Source organism: Ambystoma mexicanum, chromosome 13 (genome assembly GCF_040938575.1).
Source record: "Ambystoma mexicanum isolate Mex_15411 chromosome 13, UKY_AmexF1_1, whole genome shotgun sequence".
Taxonomy (NCBI): Eukaryota; Metazoa; Chordata; class Amphibia; order Caudata; family Ambystomatidae; genus Ambystoma; species Ambystoma mexicanum.
The window spans coordinates 525,929,748-525,950,704 of record NC_090938.1 but is presented as its reverse complement, the minus strand read 5'-3'; the positions used below and the strand labels follow the sequence as shown (position 1 = coordinate 525,950,704).

The 20,957-nt window shown below is 44.1% G+C and overlaps 1 protein-coding gene across 3 annotated transcripts in view; it reads right to left on the bottom strand.

Annotated features, from left to right (window-relative positions):
- Window positions 1–4,241: 4,241 nt before the first annotated feature.
- The window catches only part of FMNL1 (formin like 1), a 593,200-nt gene continuing 576,484 nt past the window's right edge, over window positions 4,242–20,957 (bottom strand). For 2 of the 3 annotated variants that reach the window (XM_069634230.1, XM_069634228.1), the window contains exon 26: window positions 4,242–18,183. In XM_069634230.1, coding sequence (XP_069490331.1) covers window positions 18,080–18,183 — 104 coding nt within the window. In that variant the 3' untranslated portion in view covers window positions 4,242–18,079. The remainder of the gene's footprint in view (window positions 18,184–20,957) is intronic. The other variant, XM_069634229.1, reaches the window with a different exon arrangement.

The following is a 20,957-nucleotide window of genomic DNA, read 5'->3' as shown; positions in this document are numbered from 1 at the left end:
ACTGGTGCAGGGTTAAGAATGTGGATCCTTTTTCATGTGCCATTCCTGTGGTTCTGTCTTTTTTGCTTTCGTTAGGCCACAAGGGCATGCAAGTGGGTAGCATTAAAGTTTACCTGGCGGCACTGTCTATATTTAAGCGATCGTCTGAGGAGTGTTCTTATTTTAAGATTCCTTTAATTTTGCAGTTTCTGAAAGGACTCACTAATGTGTTTCCACCGGCACCTTTCCAGGTGCCCGGTTGGGATTTTGACTTGGTTCTAAAATTCCTAATGGGTACTCCATTTGAGCCTTTACATTCTTGTCCTTTGAGACTGTTGACCCTTAAAACTGTATTTTTAGTTGCAGTTACTTCCGCTCGCAGAGTGAGTGAGTTGCAAGCACTATCTGCTAAGCCACCCTTCACGGCGTTTCATAAGGACAGGGTTGTCCTTAGGGTTCGTCCTTCTTTTCTTCCGAAAGTTGTTTCGGAATTTCATTTAAGCCAGAAGGTCATTCTTCCGGCGTTCTATCCTCCTCCACATCCTCGTAAGGAAGAGGAGAGGCTCCATAGGTTGGATGCTAGGAGAGCTTTAAGTTTCTACATCTCACGCATGTCCCGGGTCAGAGTGGACAATCAACTCTTGGTAGGATACGCTGGAAGGCGTTTGGGACAAGCTGTTACTTAGCACACTTTGTCTAGATGGATTATCTTGACAATTTCTGAATGTTACCGCTTGGCGGGTAAGGACCCTCTGGTAGGCTTACGGGCCCGTTCTATTAGAGGTGTGGCTGCCTCTACTGCTCTCCCATTCGTAACATTTGTGAAGCAGCCACATGGGCCTCTGTCCATACTTTTGTCAAACACTACTCGTTGGATTCTATCCATGGTCAAGATCTGGCCTTTGGCAAGGCGGTCCTTTATTCTGCAATTTAATTGGGCATTCTAAAATTCTAAATTCTTTTCCCTCCTCCATACGTTGGTACTGCTTTGGGAGTCTGTCATAGATGTGGAATACGTTGGAGGAACCAATCCCTTCGAAGAACAAGTTACTTTCTTACCTGGTAACGTTCTTTCGATGGGATGTTCTGACGAAGTATTCCACATCGTACCCTCCCAACCTGCCCCGCTACAGAATTTCTTATGTGATTGCAGCTTACGTTTCTGCAAGGCTTTCTGTGGTCATACTGGCAGAAGATTGGTGCCACACGTTCTGGGGAAAAAACTACAACTGAGGCTATGGGCGTCGTGCGTCCTACTTATAATATCCGGTGACGTTGGCTCGACGGAGGCCCTCGAGGACAGCGTATCAACGTCATCGACGCAGGACACAGACGCCGAAAAGTTTCCGAAGCAGCACAGCTGTGGTGATTACCTGTCATAGATGTGGAATACGTCGTCGGAACATCCCATCGAAAGAACGTTACCAGGTAAGAAAGTAACTTGTTCTTCTTTGGTCTCCAGTAAGTTTAATGTAAACTTTAGAAACATTGTTCTTCGCTTGTTGTATGGAAATTGAGCCATGTATTTTGGTAATGTATTTAGTTAGTTTGTCTCGGGAGGGGCATTCTTCATACGTTTGTTTTGAGTTCTTAGGTCAAATGTTTAATCCAGTCTTGTTCGAGCAACTTCTTTTTTTTTACCACATTTGGGTTTTGTTAGAGTGTATCTTTATCACTATTCAATTGTGTTAGACTTATTTTGCAATTTTGTCTCCATTTAGTTAGGAGTGGTAAGCATTTCTCTCATCAAAGAAGCACAAATACTGTGAGTGTGACACCTGGGAGAGCCTTGGTAAGGCTATAAGATTTAGCGACTTTGCTTGATGGAAGAGGGGGAGAACCAACTTCCAAACGTCTCACGTGTTTCGGTTCACACGCCCTACACCACTGGCGAGTCGAGAAGTCCAAACAGTTGACCAAGGGATCCCTACTGCTGAAGGGAAAGATTACGTGATTTGATTTTTAATTTATATTGCGCATGTCCTTTCGGAGCCAAGCAGAGACCTTCATCTAGGCGCATATGTTCCATTCCTACACAGCAGTTAGGACCATGCCAGCAGTGATTACTGAAATAAGTGCGTCTTCCGCTTATTTGGAAGGGAGTCAGAGATGGTGTTTTCCGGAGTGCAGCATGCAGTGCATTCCAGACACGGGGGCCCTTGATTGAAAAGCATCGGTCACCCCGAAAGACAAAGTGGGATGGTGGCACAATCAGCAGATTTTGCCTGATCGAACGAAGGGAGCTGGATGGATGGTAAAGCCTGATTTCGGAAGCCATGTAGCTACGTGCCGTACCCTGGATACATTTATGTATTAAACACAGTGATCTAAACTCAGTTCGTTTCTAGACAGGCAACCCGTGTAACTTCCTTCGATGCATTCACACAGATGCTATTTTGGGAAGTTTGAAGAACAAGTCTGACTGTGGCATTCGGGGCTGTTTGGCGTCTATGTAACTGACTGACTGGTGCCCCTTAAAGAAGAGTACATCAGTAGTCAAGTCTAGAATTAACCACTGTATCCACAACCATGACATGATCCGCTTCAGAGATGAATGGCAAAAACAGGTTTCAGTAGCCCAAGTTGGTAGTAGATGGATCGGTTGAGTTCAGTAGCATGGGCGTTACAACCCAAAGATCCCTGCCATATGCAGCCTCGAATTTTTACTTCAAAAGAAAAAGTAGTAGGGCCCGGAAAAATGGCAGGACAGGAAGTTGTAGCATGGAATTCAATTAGTTTGTTTTTTGGGCCAATAACAATGACCTCGGTTTTAGAGGGATGAAGTTGGAGCTTGCTTTCAAGCATCCGTTCAATGGCTTCTGGTGAAGAGTTTAGTGTGACATAAATCTGTGAGTCATCCGCGTAAGAATGACAATTCAGTTGAAACCTAGCAAAGATATTAATTAAAGGCCCAGGGTGGATATTGAAGAGTATCGAACGGGAAGATTGTTCGAGGAGAAAGTTCCTTTTTTGATTGCCTGGGTTCGGTCTAGCAAAAAAGAGGAAAACCAGTTCAGTGCACCCTCTGAGACCTGGGCAACCTCTGTAAGTCTAGTCAGCAACTGCCAAGGACATCTGTTTCAAAAGTCGCTGATAGGTCCAGCATAGTTAATATGCTCATGTCTCCTTTATCCTGAGAATATCGTCCCACAGAGCCACTAGAGCTGTCTCTGTTCCATGCCAAGGTCTGAGGCCGGATTGGAAGCTGTCAAGAACGGAATTGGCTACCATGTAACTCTGGAGCTGTGTAGTAACAACTTTTTTCAAGATCTTTGATGGCCAAGGCAGACCAGCAATGGGGCGATTATTCACAAGTACTTGATGATCTAAAGAGGATTTCTTAAATAACCCTGCTGCAGGAAGCCTTGCAAGAACTTGTTGAGGGTGTTGCAGGCTATCCTGGTGGGGAATCCTGGATGAGACTTTTTAACCCACCACCCTGATCAGAGATGCACTTGTTTATTTAGAGGGGAGCGGCCAAATCAACAAGATACCTATTGGGGGAGGGGAAAGTTGACAGGGAGATGTATCCCTTCAGTTATTTTAGTTGGTGTCCCACTCTTCCTGTAAGAGATGTTCCTTTCTATTGAATTCCCGACATCGGCTACTGTGAGTTCCAACTAAAACCCCACTCTCTTAAAACAGATCAACGTGCCTGGTGGTGTTTTCACCCACATTAGTAGAGTACTGACCCAAGTTGCACCCACCTGGGGTTAGAGAGAAAATACATATCTAGGTATTAGGTACGTGTTTCATAGCTGATTATGCGTACAGGGGTGCTATGTTTGTGCCACGCTCCCACAGTCAGTCCCCCCTACCACCCAAAGCAAACCCCTGCCATTAGCTGTTTACATGCGGTGAAATTTGGCTGCAGATTGGACGCTACAATGAGCGCTTCATGTTCTGTAGCCTGGTGCCTACGTGAATCAGGGCCCCTCGGTTGCATATAATGGGGTTATGGCTTCCTAGGTGAGTGCAATCAGTCTCATGGTTTTGCTATGGTGAAATGAAGATCCGAGAAGTTGGGGTGCTGCACGGGATTTGGGGGGCTAAACCAGTCCACACACTGCCCCTGCTGGGCTCCCCTAGCCACCTCACGTCACAAGCCCTCACCAGTTCATAGTTGCCGCATGTCCTGTGGCTTGATGCTGCACCGCTGAACCCACAATGCAACTTTAGAGTCCTAGGCTCTGCTTTATGTTCTCCCCACGGTTACCCCACAACCCGTTCCAGTGTTTGACACCATGCCTAGAGCCACACAGTGATGCTTTGCACATATACCCCATTCCCACTGCATAGGGGGTATTCAAGTTGTTTATTTCAACAGCTTTTACATATAGCATATAAAAATAACGTATACAAATTTGCAATTCATATATATTCTTCTAGCTGCTGGGGGTGAAAGTCATTTTATGTTCATGCACATCATTGTCTGAGGCGCCTGTGTCCAGATAAAGGACGCCCATACCAGGCAGTGAGAATGTTGTCTTCCTTCCAACCAGGAGCAACGTTTTGGAAGGCAAACATGAGTTACCCATGTAGCGTGTCAAGCTCCCTCCATCCTCAGCTTGTGGTAAGTTCGCAAGGGAGGCAGGTCGACATACAGGTAATGATCTGCAGGTGGTCCTTAGACATGCCAGTATCAGCATGGGATTCAAGATGGCGGCCGGCGCTGGGATGCTCCTCACACAGCTCGATGCTTAAGGTCCACTTCAAGACTTACTGATCTTCAACCCCAAAAGGGTCCGCAGCTTGTCCGTGCCTGTGGTTTGTAAAGAATGGGGTTGGGGCAACCATGTCATTGTGTGACTGTGTCATTCTTAGCATGGCAGGTCTACAGATCAACGTGTGCGGAATCTTATGTGTAGCTTCAGGTGGTCTCCAATGCTGCCACGCAGCGCGTCTGTGTGCGTGAAGCGGGGAATGGTTATTCTTTTATCTGGTTGTTGGGGGTTTGGTTATGTCCTCATTAGTGGAGAAATGCATGCATGACTTAGGAGATGTGCATTTTTGACTGATCAGTAAGGGTTGCTATTCACATGTGTATTACTGTTACCGCACAAAGCACGTTTATAACGCGTTCTTCCCATAGGCTCTACCTCCGCCTGTGGCTAAAATCCAAAATGAACATCCACTTCCTTATTGCAGACAATGTGTGGTTAAGGCAACTGCTGGAGACCACATTCAATCCTTTAAGTGCCCACAACGTGGGCGTAAAGGCAACACAGGTCTTACTGCCCTCCCAACTCATCTAAATTAGCGTGGGTATACACTTGCCTAGTGGCACAAGACTACTTTTTAGGGTATAAATATATGTCCTAAGGGCCCTGAAATGGTGAAGCACTCCCCTGGGATTCCCTTTTTCTGATAGGTCACTGTGTGATCTTTACTTTATCTTGGTAGGTCTTAATTGCTCATGGGTAAATGGGCCATTCTGAGCATCACATATTTTCATTATAAAGTTTTCATGAACCTCAAGGATGTCATTTGCTGTAATGCCCCCGCAGGGGTGTTGCTAGGTCTGGAAAGAACCAGGGCTACGCTAATGTCAGGACTGTTGGGACTCGGGGCTAGCTAGCCTTTTGGTTGTAGCCCCTGAGCTTCTATCCTGGGGCTACAACCAAAAGACCCGGGATGTAGCCCCTTCAGCCACCCCTTAGCAAAGCCTCTAGGCCCCAGGTACATGGTACAGCATTTTGTTTCTCACAACTTCTCAGGACCGCTTTGTTTCACTGGTTCCCATTCACCATGACCTTTCACCCACTGTCTTGTTCCATTTCAACTTTAGGGAAAGGGATATAGCCAGATGCTCTAGTTGTTGACCCTGAGATCATTGCGTGATCCCTGGCAAACCCGACTCTCTCCTTGTGGCTTAGTAGTTTTATCTGGCAAAGCTAAGAGCACCTTAAAAAAAGTCTGATCCTCGGTGTAAGCACTATTGCATGTTCTGGAATCAGTTTCAGTGGTCTCTCTACGCTGTGCTCTTTCTACCATCTATGCAAGCCCTCCTAAATGGCGACATGTAAGGATTAATACCTCTGTACCAGCTCCACATCTGAAATGATGCTGTGTCGGCCTACAGTTTTCTATGTTACCCGTTGGTAAATCATTCTAGCTAATCTTGGGGATACACTGGGACTTATGGTCGCCCTCCCATCCTACTGGAATCAGCAAAAGGGCGGCACCAGGCCTCTCCTTGCACTGAAGGCCATATTTAGCTGGTATGAAAATATTCTAATGATGAAAATCCATAAGAATGTTAGTATAACTTGCCTGACAAATTAGGCGAGAATCACCTTGGTGTAGGACTGTAACGATCTGCCAGTGTCAGATAACAGCCTGAACGAAGCAAGGCAGAGACTAATGGCGCCTTTGCCAAGTGGGTCAGTCCTCAATTATTGCCAGTGGCATCCTGGCAAAATGTCTGGCGTTATGGACTCCATTTGGATAGAGACAAAAAAAAGCTACCAAAAAGAAAATGCCTGCTACAAACTGCTACAAAAAGAGTGAAGGGATCTCAATAGAGAGTCCCTTTTCTCTTTCAAGGATGACCACTGTTCCTGAGAGGAAGTGCAACAGGGAGAAGGGGAGAAAGAGGTGACACCTCAGGGGAAGCAGATTTTAAAACATTCAAGTAGAATGCAGTGTGGTGCCGTGATGAAGAAAGAGGTGGCCTCGTGGAGCCTCTGAGTAGGCGTTCTGCTAACTAATTCTTCTGATGCTAATTATGCTTGTAACTAATGTGTTTTACGACAGATGGAATATTTCATTTAGAATTACATTTAGGGAAGGAATGTATTTAAAAAAGAAAATTAACTTAAATAAATAAAATATTCCGAAAAAGCTGGATGTTAAAAAAGAAAAGTATAGGGTGGAATGGGAGAGGATAGAGGAAGGAAACAGACATAACAAACTTACGCGGGAAGGAGCCTAAAAGTCTGTTTAATGCCAAGGGCAATACAAAATAATGACATTGACAGAAAAGCAACAACAACAGAAAAAGCTTAAAAATGTGTCAATAAAATGGCGAAAAAAGTCAAGGAAGGAATACATTGTCAAAAGAGGTTAGCGGGGACTCAGAAGAGGTGTGCAGTGGGTGCTTTTCTCACAGGGGTGTCTTCCTCAGGAGGCAGAGATAGCACCTAAGAGACTTCTAGGCAGGCAGGAATTACCAGGTTTAGTGGTGGTGGGTGATTTTTGGTGCGTTTGAAGCATGAGCTATCAGTAGGCTCCCTTAACAGCCTCCCTTTCAGGACATTGGGCCTTCCCCATCCCAGGATGGACGTATAAATGCTGGTGCCTGTTCTATGACTGCCTTCCTTCAACCAGCAGACCAGAGTGCAGGTGCCTTGCCTCCAGTGCTCTGAACTTAAGGACTTCACTGAAATGGTCAGTAGCCTGCTTTCTCTCCAGGGGACTTGTTGGGATGATCTGACAGGAGTGTAGCGTGGAGCCTGTAGGCCTCTGCTCGCTCTGTGTTTTGAGTTTCTCTGTAAAGGTGAGTGTGGCAAAGCACCATTTCAGAGAAGCAGACCACTGAGCTGCTAGGTAGTGTACAGGCTCCACAGCCTGGAGAATACGTGCTCTCAGACCCAGCAGCAAGGGAGTTGGGGCTTTCCTTTGCACAGACTGAGTAGGCAACATCTCAGTGATTACCGTCTTCCCGGCCCGGAGCGCTTAAGCAGATCTCTTGAAAAGCTGATCAGATTGTGAGTGCAGAAGAGAGCGCGCTGACAGGTTTTTGTTCATCTGTTCAGAAGTGGATCAAAGAGAGAACCAAGTACTGTGAGCATTCAAAAATTGACAATTCACAAAGAACCTTTATCAGCCTTTGCAAGATGTTGGAGTTTGTTTAGAAATGTAGGGTTTGTTAAGGTGAGAAAGGGGCAGTTTGTTTCAGGTTGGGGTATTAGGCAGAGTGGAGATTCATTCATAAAATTAAAACTTTGAAAGAGATTAAAGACTGCAAGGCCAGCCCCAGCCACTTGAAGGAAAACTCTGGCATTGTGAAACTTTAAACCAATCAGCTAAGTGCTATGCTACTGAAATGCAGATTAGTTCTTCCCTGTGGTCAGCCTGCATTCAGCTAAAGCTCAGCCTTCTCTTTCATCCTTGACGTGTTCAAATATCTTATGGAGAAGAAAACCGTAGTAAGCAGGAAATCCAAGTAGCAGATAGTTACAGAGAGTTAACAGACCGTGGGCCTCATTAGGAGCTGGGAGATATTCCGCTGGTAAATCCACTGGAATACTGCCCAATGGAATTACTGTTACTGCTACTTGGTCTGGCGGATTTACTGCTGGATTACAAGTGGTGGTGGCGGTTTTAGTCTTCATTAATTTGGAGTTCATTGGACTCCATGGGCAAGTCCCAGATTTTACCAATTTTTTGGTGGAAAGTGGGAGGATTTACCTCCAGCATGATGCTGGAGGTAAATCACCCACTCCAGGGCCATACCAATAGTATTGCAGAGCAGGAAAAGTAGAAGAAATTCCGTTACTGACACTTCTTTCCCACACCCCCAAACTTGGAATGAGCCTCTGTGTCTTCTCTTTTAAGAGATCTCTGATGGAAGAGCGTCCACTGTGTTATTTTGTTCCATTCCCTTTCCCCCCACGGGTACTATATGCTTGCAGGATTTGGCAACAGCAGTAAGATGGCTGGGGGTTATCCAGGATAATAAAGTTGTTATTCACTGTAAGATGCGTTGGAACTAGGACTCTAGATGTGCAAGGCTCTGAGTGATTCAACAGGAATGATGGTGCTAGGCATGAAATGGTTTCCTGATTTTGGCCGTACAATGATTTAGTTGGACTGTAAGTGTCTTAAGTGATCTGAAATAGCAGTTTGCTTCAGCCATAAAATACTTTGAGACTATTGCTGTTAACCATGCTATTTATTGTGTACAACTCTTGGTTTTAGCCACCAGGGACTTTTAGTGGTTTTAGCCGCCAGCAGGACACACTTTGACCATGCTTCTGGCATGCCGAGGCCCCAAACTTTTCACAACATTCCTTCTTCTCCAAAGTGAGTTTGTGTGGGGCAGTTAGCCCTGGCATGGCATCCTTTTGTAAAATAGATTGGGGCATAACTGTTTTTATATAGAGCACTTGCTTGCTTATTTTGATTGGCGACTGAGCAATCTGGGCAAGTTGACTTTGGAAAGAGGATCATGAGCCCTCTTTGAAACTCTTAGCAGCAGGCATCGATGGGTTTAGTGGGGTGTTTGGTGTCAGAAGTGGGATATTGAGGAGGGCTGATATGTTCAGCATGGTATAACTTGAGCAAGGCCATTTGTCTTAGCAGTGAGATGCACTCAGAAGGGGTGTTGGCAGCTGGATGGTTTAATGGAGAAAAATAATCTCTGTTGTTAGATGACTGGTAATTTGCAACATCGATACATATGTTGATTTGGAGTGGATTAGGATTAATCAAGAAGATGAAGCTAATTGTGGAAAGGCTAAGGGCAAACTGCTACTACAATATACAATGGTCGTGGAATTAATCATTACACAATGCAAAAAAGTTTAGCTTAAATTGTTTTGTAGTACCACAAACCATACTCTACACAAAAAATCACTTAAAACGTACTTGCATTTCATGGATAAAGATGTGTTAAGAACAGTTTACATGTGCAAAGGGAGGGATTGAAAGACCTTTTGGCAGTGGCTGTATTAAAATACCAACTCAGCTAGAAAGTGTAATGTTAATCATTATATGCAGTGATTTATGTACCCTTCATTTCAAATATTAATGTGTATTATGTGGCAACACCACCATCTTGTGGACATTGTCGAAATCCCTCCAGGTCACAGAATGGAGGTAATTAAAAGGATGCACAGTACTCCACTATACCGCCACTTCTGTGTCCTGTGTGTCTCCCCTCCTCTCCCTTTAGTATGCACACAACTGCTGAACAGCATTAGAATTAAAAAAATGAATCCAAACTTGCAGATGGACGTTTAGATTTTTGATAATATAGGGCTTTTTAGAACTAAGAGTGGAGAGGCTTACACATAAGGTGAGCAATATTTGCATATTAATTAATATTTTATAATGCGCTTAATATCGGAGACCAGTCTCTAAGCGTGGGGCCAGGAGTCAGATCAGTGCTGCATTGCTTCCAAGGCAAATGCGTTGCCTCTAAGGAGTCCTCCTGGCCTAGGGTGACCAGATGTCCCGGTTTTGCCGGGACTGTCCTGGTATTTGGTGCTCTGTCCCTCTTTCTCAAGATTGTTCCCATTGGAAATTGCAGTGGTCCCGGTTTTTTGTAGTATGTCTTCATGGCTGGCTGGCATAAATGCGCAGAAGAAATGCTGCATTTTACAGATTAAGATAGTGTTAGTTTGTGATAAATTTATTATATGTGTTTCTTTGAACAGTAACAATTAAAGCCCCTTTTCCTCCAAACGCTACTGAAGTGTAGTGCCTTGACAGACACGTTCAAGAGTTAGTCCTACTTTTTTGTTAGTTGCCCTGTCCGGTTCTTTGCTTTTTAAATCTGGTCATCCTATCCTGGCCCCATATTCATATTTTTTTTCTGACCCATCCGTTTGCAAATTGGGGTAGGCTGACAGTAGTGGGAGACTGCATTCATCTTTGTAACATGTTTTCCAAGTTTGCCTGTTAAAATTGCCCAATCGGTCCTGCGTCATGCATGCAAGCAAATACTGCTTGTTGAAATACTGAAGGGTGCTGAAGTGGCAACCGGGCAGAAGACAGCAAAGTTACACTGGCTCTGAAGCAGTGGACATGGATGCATTCTGAAAGGGGCATATACGTGGCAGCGGAATGTGGTGTACATTCCAGTAAGATCCCACCATCTCCTACGGATGAAAGCGATGGGGAAACTTCCTGGCGTTCTTATCCTGTCCAGGGGAAATGGCAGTGATATGTCCCCCGGATTGTGCTTTCAGAATGTGCAAGGACTGGGCACTAAGTAGTGGTCTTGTAAAAGAAAAGAACATTAACAGACTATTTTGTTGAGAGTGACTGCCGTTGCCGTTCTCCTTCAATCAGAGCACCGCAACCAACACATCCCCTTTCCATGCTAGAAGCTGCCCTGCTGAGGCAGCCAGCACCAATCTCCCATTGCGGTTGCAGCGCCCCTGCTGGAGGAAAGCGATGCATGCACCAGGCAATGATAAGCGTATTGAAGGTTATTCTCCAAGCCACCCTTATGACTGGACATGGGCTTTTTGCTGTTACGAAAAATGGGGACCACAAACTCTTTCTTCAACAAGGACGGCGGTGGGGGGGTGGGGGGGCAAGACCACCTGATGAGAAATCCTGACAGATGGAGTTGTTTTCCGTCAGCTCCAGAGCCCGAATGGGAGCCACCGCTTATAGCGCTGGTAAGATCCCTATTGTTGTCACTACATGGCGGCACTGCCATGTGTTAGAAATGAAGGGAGTGGTCCACAAAACTACTCAACAATTATTAACAATTCTTCCCTGCAGAACCTGTTAAAAGAACGTATCCGCTAATATACATATAAGAAATAGGAAGACTGTCATTGAACATGCGACGCTGATTTATAAGAAAACCACTGCAGACGTGTGCATTTTACTTCTTGCGCAATCCATGAATCCCCTGAGGCAGAATGGAGTCTTATGCAGGTGCGGGGAGTTTATCTGCCCCCAGAAGTCTTTTTGAGTCTTAGGGGGAATTTAACCAGCAATGATAGCACTTGCATGCTTTTGGGTTTCTCGCATGCAAAAGTAAGGAGTAAAAACGGGAAATCGATCAGATTTTCGCTCCTTTTTGTAAAAGATGTAAATGTTGCCGGCAAATACATCTGTGCAGATGTCATTTATATTGGATTCCTATGAAATCTGCCTGCTTTTAGCAGGTACTAAATTCATGCCGATTGTGTTGGAATCCATTGGTTGTACGCCTGTATGAACATTTTCACCACTTCCTGCATGACTCCTTGTTGACTTGGCTATTGTGTGCTAACGCGGGTGCAAGCCATGCAGTGATGTTGGTAAGGGCTTTGCTATAAACCATGCAATAAAAGGAAGCACATAACTGCTTTGGTAAGGCGGCTGGTGGTAATGCTGAGATTGCTTTAGTAGTAGTGCAGGCATTAGCAGGGTTGCTTTACAATGCACCATGTGGGGCTGACGGTAAAGTTACCTCTTGTACAATGGGCCTCATTACAAGTGGGGTGGTCTGGAAATAAGGGTGCTGGTTGCACCCTACCAGCACCCTTTCTGGACCGCCACACTACAAATCTGCCTCTGACCTGCTGGGTGCAATGGCACCCACCCACTGAGTTTTCACTAAAGCACCGGGACCTTTAGCAACAGTGCTGGTGCTTCCGTCTTGCCATTCCCATGAAGTCCTTTGGGACTCCATGGGAATGGGGACTAACATTTTCCGGTGCCTTTCTTCCGGCACCGGGAAGTCAGTCGCTGGAAAAATGTTACAAGTCTGGTGGCAACCCGCCGCTCGCACCGGCAGGTGACCACCGGACTCGTAATGAGGCCCAATGTCTTGATATTTGAATGTACCGCGGAAGACTCTTGAATTGGGAGTTCATATACATCAACATCTGTATAGAGTTATCAGCACTTCCAACATGTTATTTCCTGTGTATCAGTACAGCATTGCATGCTTTATTCTGCACATTGATTTAAATGAACATTTTGTGGTGGGGCTGCGGGTGTTATTGATGAGATTACATTGGTAAAACATTTTGAGTACAATCTGTGAGGACTTAGGTTGGGCGACCATGTCTGTTTGTTCTGGGATGACTTCTGCAAGACACAGGCATTTCCCTTTGACTGGCTTTGTTAAGACCGGCGCTGTTTGTAGGAGAACAGGGGATTCCTGTTGAGGCCAAGTGGAGGATTGGCACGTGTTCGTATGATCTCTGGGTTCTTGGCTGTTTTTTGGGAAATATGTTAGAATTTAAGGTAAGATAAAATGAGTGACTTCACTATTTGCAGCTGGATATATATCGCTACATGATGGGTTTTTCTGAAAGACCATTTAGCAAGAATCGTTGAACAGACTCTAGAATGGTTGGTTAGGAAGGGTCTACACATGTGTTTTTCACCATCTATTCCATCGTGTGCACTTTGTTAATGCATTTTTCCCCGATTTGACTTTGACCATGTTTTTTTAAATGGTGTTTCCCCTCAAATCAACCCTCTAGAACACACCACAACTCCTCCACTCAGTGCCCACACACACATTAACATTTAAAAAAGGAAATCGAGGAAAAGTGCACAAAGAGCATACCATTAAATGAATGGCGGAAAACAAAGTACGAATAAAAATATGTGTGGGACTTGCCTTGAATTGCACTGGACGGACGTGAGGGGTGGCCGGGTATTGCGCTTCAATGAACTGTAGGATTGGCCTTCCATGGTATTGTGACAATTGTGAAGGTTTAGTGTGTGCACACTATCTGTGATGATTCGCCACCTGGAAGACTTTGAAAGTATAGTCCGTGCTCTACTAGTGGTAATTTGTAAAGTCTAGCCTATGTCGCTAACCATTTGTTGCAGCCGCAAGAATTGCCAGAGGATGACGCTGCCTGTCCAGGTGCATATACAACAAATCTTAATCTGAATTATATGTACGTATTAATGCAACACTCCGGTGAACACTGGACGCAGGCATGGCTACCCGCACACATCAGAATACAGCAACGACTTTGACAAATTTGGTCTTGCTGATCACATAATTGTTTCGCCAATTTACACCAGACTACACCTCAACACCTCTGACATCAGTATGCACTGAAGACCTATGACATATTCAGGTGAGCTGGACACATAACGAGTCTCTTGCACTCACGTTTTTCTCCTGACCCCTCTCAGCACTGATTCACATGCTTGACTTTGTGGGTTGCTGTTTACCGCAGCCTGGCCAGCCCTGCTAAACCTTATCGTGGCCAAATGCGCACACGCATTCTAATCCTACTCCGTCATTTCCAACATTTTGGACTTCAGTCCCCCAGGGCGTTCCCACCACTAGCACATTGAGATTATAACAATGGTGCAAGGCGCTATATAAGTACCAACTACAATACAATACAGTATATTGCATGATATATATATATATATATATATATATATATATATATATATCACATGATATATAGATTAAGGGCCTCATTACGAGGAAGGGGGTATGGGGTTAATGGGGCCGGTAGAGCTGCCGGCCCGTTAACCCCCTACTGCCTCATTACGAGGTTCGCTCGCGGGACCCGCTAAGGACACCTGGTTTTACCAGACGTCCTTAGCGGGTCCTGTGAGCGGTCCAGCATGCTAACAACGGGCCTGTCATTAACGGGTCTGTTGTTAGCATGCTCCCCATTCCCATTGAGCCCTATGGCGGCTCAAATGGGAATGGGGAGGGTCCGGGTTCCCTGAATGGGGAAATACCGGGTCCTCCAAGGTCAGATTGGCCTGGTATTTCCCCATTCAGGGAACCCGGACCCGGGACCCGGAATGGGGGTATCCATGCTGCAAATTGCGGCATGGCTACCTCCAATGTCGTAATGAGGCCCTAGGTCTTAGTGCGAGCAGTGGATTTTCTTCTGTAGGGATTTTGGTGTTTTGGCAGATTAACTTAAGTAAGAATATGGGTGTCGTCAATAGGAGAACTGTTGCAATAACATTCGTACCGGTTGTGCCACAGTTTTAGTAAGAGAGCTTTCTGTGGTGGAACAGCTTCAGTGGGACTGTTGATCTCTGCAGGAGGAAAGGAGGGTCGCTGGCCACAGATCAGCAATGGGGCAGATTAAAGAAAATGTTTGTGTTAACACTTTGATCGCTTAAGTAAGAATGTTGGTTTCAGTGGGAGAATATTGTGATTAGAAATATTTGTGTCAACATGCCCAGTCTTCCAGGGTCTTTAAGGCGAGCTGTGGCGAAGATTAGCTGTAGAAGGTGTCACAGCTAGATGATGAATGTGTGCTGAAGAGGCCATCCGAATACAAATGTGCTTGACTTGACTCTCAGGGGTTCTACGTTATTTCGCCGCGGTATCGCAGGTTTTTTTCATGGCGGTTTTCTTTTTCGAAAAACTCATGGATTTCTTTTTTGGGGGGGGTTAACCCCCCCAAACCTCCCCTTTTTTTGTTTTATTCCCATACACCCACAACCATATATTTAATTTTTTAACCCCTCCCAAACGATGAGTTTTTTTCGAAATAAAAACGGCGATGAAAAAACATGTGATGAAAAATACTGCGGTGAAATGTGTGTATACCCTCTCAGGAGACCAGGCCTTTCCCATTCCAAGATGGTGAGGGAATTGCTGAAAGCTGATTGGTTTTTCACAACGAGGCAGTGGAACATTGGCATGGGGTCCGTACTGCCTCTCATCAATCCAAGATTTTCGAACAGGTCCTTGTCTGAAACTCTCCTCTCAAGGTTTCGAATGTACGTTTTTGAGTCAAGTGTTCATCTATTTCCAGTGTTGCTTCCAGGGCATGATCCAGAGTCTGTCGGTGGGTAGGACTAAAGAGAGACATTACTCCCTTTCCTCTAGAACGGTTTCTTGAGAGCAATAATAGAGCTTGAGGAGGGCATGGCTACACTCTCAACTTGTTTTTTTCCAAAGGTTGTTTCTTGTAAATCTTGCATTCCTGTGAGCTGGTGCTCAGCTTTCTACTTACCAGTTTTCATTGAAAGAGCGCTCTTAACAGCAGGAAGCGACGACATGAGCCCGTCCACTCAATGCATGGCCCATGCGTGGTGATCAGTGTTCCCAGGCCAAGTGTCCCCCAGAGAGAGAGAGATACTGAAGCGTGGCAGCGAATGAGACACCGCTCGCAGTACTGACTGGTGTCTCATCTCTGCGTTCCTGATCTGCAGGGTTTAGTTTGGAAAGCCAAAAGTAGGAGACTGTAGAAGCCCGTCTCCTTTTGGAGAAGCCTTTTAAGGGAACGCTGTAAACGACTAAACAAACCTTGACGACTGTATTGGGACATAAGCTCACCAGAAAACAAGCAAGCACAAGCCTTTCATAGCTCCTCTTCTAAAAAAAGAAAGATTTGATGACTAAATAAAGGGAATTCTCAAGGCTTTTTACAGATGAACGAAGCACGGATTCCTGAGGGATACTAATGTAAATATAGTGGCAATTGGGTCTGTGATCACCATTTCACTGCGTAAAAAGGTAGCTTAGGGACCGTTCATTAGTCCTCTGAGGGTGGCGGGATCCAACCTCTTTTAAACCAAGGGAGCCATTTTCTCTCTGAGCCCCGGTCACAAGCATTACAGCGATATTAGCCTGTGAGAACCAGCGCTCATTAGCATCCCAGAAAGCAGCAGAGCCTCATCAGGTAAAATAAGTGGGAGGTAAGAGGGAGAGAGCAAGAGAGAGACCTGAAGAGTGAGAGGGAGAGAATACACCATGGAGAACACTGCCCTTTCCTCTTTTTCTTTCTAATTTGTCTGCAGATGTCTTGAGAACGGAAGAGTGTCAGATCATGCTGTTTTCTCGGTTTTGCTCCCCCCGCCCCCACGCCCCAATCCTCTTTCCCCCAGGGGTGTTGAGAGTGTAGCAAGAAATATCTTTTACACACTGGATGCTCATGCAAGTCTGTGGGGCCAGTGCCAGCTCCTGCAAAATTCCTTTTGGTTGAACCCTGATACAACCATGGGATATTTGAAATGAGTGGTGGGGTTGCTGTAGCGCAGTGCTGTTTGTGGTGTCGAGGCAGCTTTGGCAGGAATGTGGGTGTGAGTTTATATAATATTGTCAGTGTTTTTTGTAATGTGACAGGAGCAATTGACATGTGCTTGAACTTGGAGACGCAAGAGCGAAATATGAAACGTGGGGTATAGACAGCTCACGTTTCTCTGAATGTGACGTAGTATCCCAAACTGGAACTCATACCCTCTAAGCCCTCAAGCAACGGAAATGCTCAGTGCAATATCTCAAATCACCCTGAAATCAATAACATTTTAAGGCCAAAAGGTCCATTGTTGGGTACATTATACAAATAAGGCACTGATTCTGTACCGTATTTTTCTAACTTTCACACTGCCGAAGTTGGGCTGTACGCCAGCATGGTGTCATGGATGTTGCAAAGGGGATTAAGGGGATTATGCAATAACATGACCAACCAGGATACGTTGCCTTCATCGAAGGTCCGTCATAGTTTTTCAGAGTGACTGTAATATTGATGCACAGGGCCAGACTATTGTGAGTATTTGCCCACTGGCTGGCTGGCTGGTTGCTCTGATCAAAGGGAGGTCTTTCTTAGTGGGTGTTTTCAGTAATGCAATTGTGTTAAAAAATGGTTTTCGTTTTTAGGATCACACAGACTCATTGATGTTTCTAATTTGTCAGTGAAATGGTATTGCAGATAAGTTGGTGTCATAGGTGGGATAGCTCCGGAAAAGGTTGTATCTGTTCGGTGGTTTCGGTAAGGGCCCAACTGATCTTCAGTGCACGGATTTATGTTAACAAAGAGATTGTTCCACGATGGCACTGGGCATCAGCAGCCCCTTAGCTTTGATGAGCTTGTTTTCAGAGTGCTATATAACTGGTTGGTGTAATGGTGGGTTCAGTACCATTGCATCAGTAAGGAAGGGGGTGTTCAGAGTGGGGTAACAGTGAGAAAAGTAGTGATGTAAGTTTAATACTGTTGTTGGTAGAAATGAGATAACCTATTGTACATCTGTTGGTATTTGGTATACAAAGACGTTGATGGGGCAACTGGTGTGATCTTGCTGGCACACACCTTTGGAAAAGATGTTGATTTGAACAGTGATGCCAGCTGTGGAATTTGTGGTCTTTTGGTTTATCTCAGCAACACAATGCAGTGGAGTGATAAGTTGCAGGATGTACTGCGTTCCGGTCGTGATACAATGGCTCCAGGTACACCAGGGTTGGCCGACCGCAGGCTGAACAGATTCTGATGCTGAAATGCTTTGGGGACATGCTGATGAATGAAGCTACTGAACAAGCTAAGCATCTTCTCTTCCTTGGGAAGAGCTCTTTTTCTCCGGATTGTTTCATGAATATTGACATGGTCTTCTCCTTTCTAGAGTTAAAAGACCCTCGTTCCACCTGGTCTGGGCCAGTACACACATTGTCCAAACTCTTCGACTGATGATGCAACAGTGGTTAGAGTGAAATATCAGAGGCTGCCTGCATTGTCTGTCCATTAGGTCGCTTCCGGGCACTGCGTCTTGTAAGCTCGGTACGTCTGTATGGCTGGTTTCTCAAATCTGCACAAAAAAAGTAGAGGATTGTTTAGGTTTTGAAATAATACATTGCAACTTTCCAAAATATCCCATTTGCCAGATAGTTACCCAGTAGTTACGTGATCACTAATCGCACTGAGAGTGTCCAAGTCCCATTTCCCTACTTTCAACATAAATTAGGGACATGAGTAGTCGTTGAGAAGCTGAACTGGTAAGCAAACTAGATAACAAGAAGATATGAATTTGGATGTTCTGGCAGGAAATGTGTCTCAGCTTCCAACCTGCAATGAATCTTGGAACTTCTAAGACAATCGATGTATTATTGGATAAGAAGCGTCCAAATACCCAGACTGAGTGCCCAGCAGTATTGCATCTGGCTTAGGCACTACAAGGCTACACTCCTCCAAGTGTCTTAACGCACAGAGCTTCCTTATTTACTGAGAAATGTGGACCTTTCCTTTGTACTGCACTGCCTAGCTTCTCCTTATACTGAGAGGGTTGTCTGTGTTCTGTCTGCCCTGTGAATTGGGGGTTCTGACTGCATTCAGAAAGGAAGTCATTGCCCATATGCTGAATCCATTGGCTTACCCCCTGCATGGTGCATTGGTATTTTCTCATATTTAAACCTCAAACAACACCTGCCATGACGACTGAGCTGTGCAGATAAGATACGGGTCAATTTAAGGACAGCAAACTGTCTTTTACAGGTTGTCAGCCAGTACCAGCTCTGGAATAAATGTTGGCTTGTCCTATTAGCATATGACTGAAAGTACAATGGCCGCAGCGGCAGTCAGTGTAATTGCAACCAGAGCCAATAGGAGCCAGAGCTGGGATTACACTTTTTCAAAATGTGTAATGATAGTTGTCACGCATCTTGCACAATCTGCCGTTGTTTTCTGAAGTAATACAATGTAATTTTGTTTACTTTGAAGGACAGAAGTAGGGTATGTTCTATTTTATTCAATTACATGTCTTATGGTTACTATCACATTAAATTGATTACAGTGGTTGTTATTATGTGAGTAATAGCGAGAATGGATAACGTTATGAGTTTTAAAGCACAAAGGTAATTTACTTTAAAGCAGATGTCTGTAAAAGTTATTTTGAAACAAAACAGCTGCGAAACAACTTCCGCACTGGCGGTTCCCTTGTAAGAAAATGCTACTGTATACTCATGTGTTATGTATGAAAATTATAGTTACAGATTCTTCAAAATTAAATGCATCCTTTAATATTAAGACATCATCTTCGAACAAGGGGCAGACAGAATGGGCCAATGCATTTCGGACTTCTTAGGTCCTTCGTCAGGGTAAAACTCTGTCTTGAAGAAGTGTGTTGCGAATGTCTGTGTGTCTTCAATGTATGTGCACATCATCATTGCAGATTAGATCCATTTCATAAGAAGAACCACATCTCCTCGCTCATCAGTGGCACACAATGTACCTATAGTGCTTGACGCAAACTCTGCAATGGCTGCATAGGCTGCATTGGTCCATTCTGTCCGCCCCCCTCGTTTGAAGAAGATGTGTTAATATTAAAGGATGTATTTAATTTTGAAGTATCTATAATTTATATGCATAACACTTGAGCATACAGTAACTTTTTGTTACACGGGAGCCGCCTAAACTGAAGGTGTTTCCCTGCATTTTGTTTGAGATTGGTTGGCCCCTTTGTGAATTGTGGTTACTGGCAGGCACCAAATATCTTATAAAAAGTATATATCTTACTTTAATATAAATTAAGGTGGTGCCTGCTCACCTCTTTTTTTAAATGTGAACGTTATTTTCTCACTGCAGATCTACAACAGCCCCATTCACATCATCTACAACTGCTTTTAAGGCCCAGGAAAAGAGACATTTAAACATATTTTATGTAATGCCTTGCTTCCATCATATTTAAAGATGTGACTTCCAGAGTATGCCCAGGCAAATCCATCAGAACCCGACCCCCCCACCCTCGGGTCTACACGCTCCCTCACAACTTAAATAATGTGGCGAGTTGGTCATCATTGGTGATGTCTTCAAATTGTTATGCCTGAAATCTTGCCTTCAAATATATTGCATAGCCAAGGCATCATACTAAAGTATGTAAAAGGGTATTTAAATGACCCCCTCCACAGGAGCGCAAATACCAAGTACAGACAAGATAATTTAATAGCAGTCCCCATAGCATTTTATTGGTGTTTTGTTTTCAAATATCTCTTAAAAATGTATTTTCAGTAATATATACTAAATAAGACATTATGCAGTTATTCACAAATTCCAGGGACCTAGTCTTATGTTGGTGTACAAGCATAATCAAAATGGAACCAAACTGCCACTAGAAATAATCTCAGTCATAAACAAAAACAATCTAAAATGAACATAAGAACAATCTTAAAGCCACCTAAAAATAATGTTAAAGTACCACAAATGAAACATACCTTTAGCCTTAAAAGACACATTGAAACATTTGCAAAATCTTAACATTGTAAACATATTCTAAATGTATCTGAAATCACTATATAAAATTAATTTAATAAAAATCTAAAACAACTTAAAAATATCTATGTGGTCTACAGGTATTCCAAATACAAATTAAATATAATGTAAAAGCAATATGTAAATGTAATCTACTACTCGTGAATAATACAAATATTATTTCGAAAGTATATTCAAATTAATCCAAATGAATTGAACACATTCAAAAAGGAATCTAAAATGACATTAAGAGTAATTTGGAAGCACTCAAACTAATGTTAACTATACCCATTTTAAATCATTATCTAAGGACAATATGAATATACCAACACCTAACCT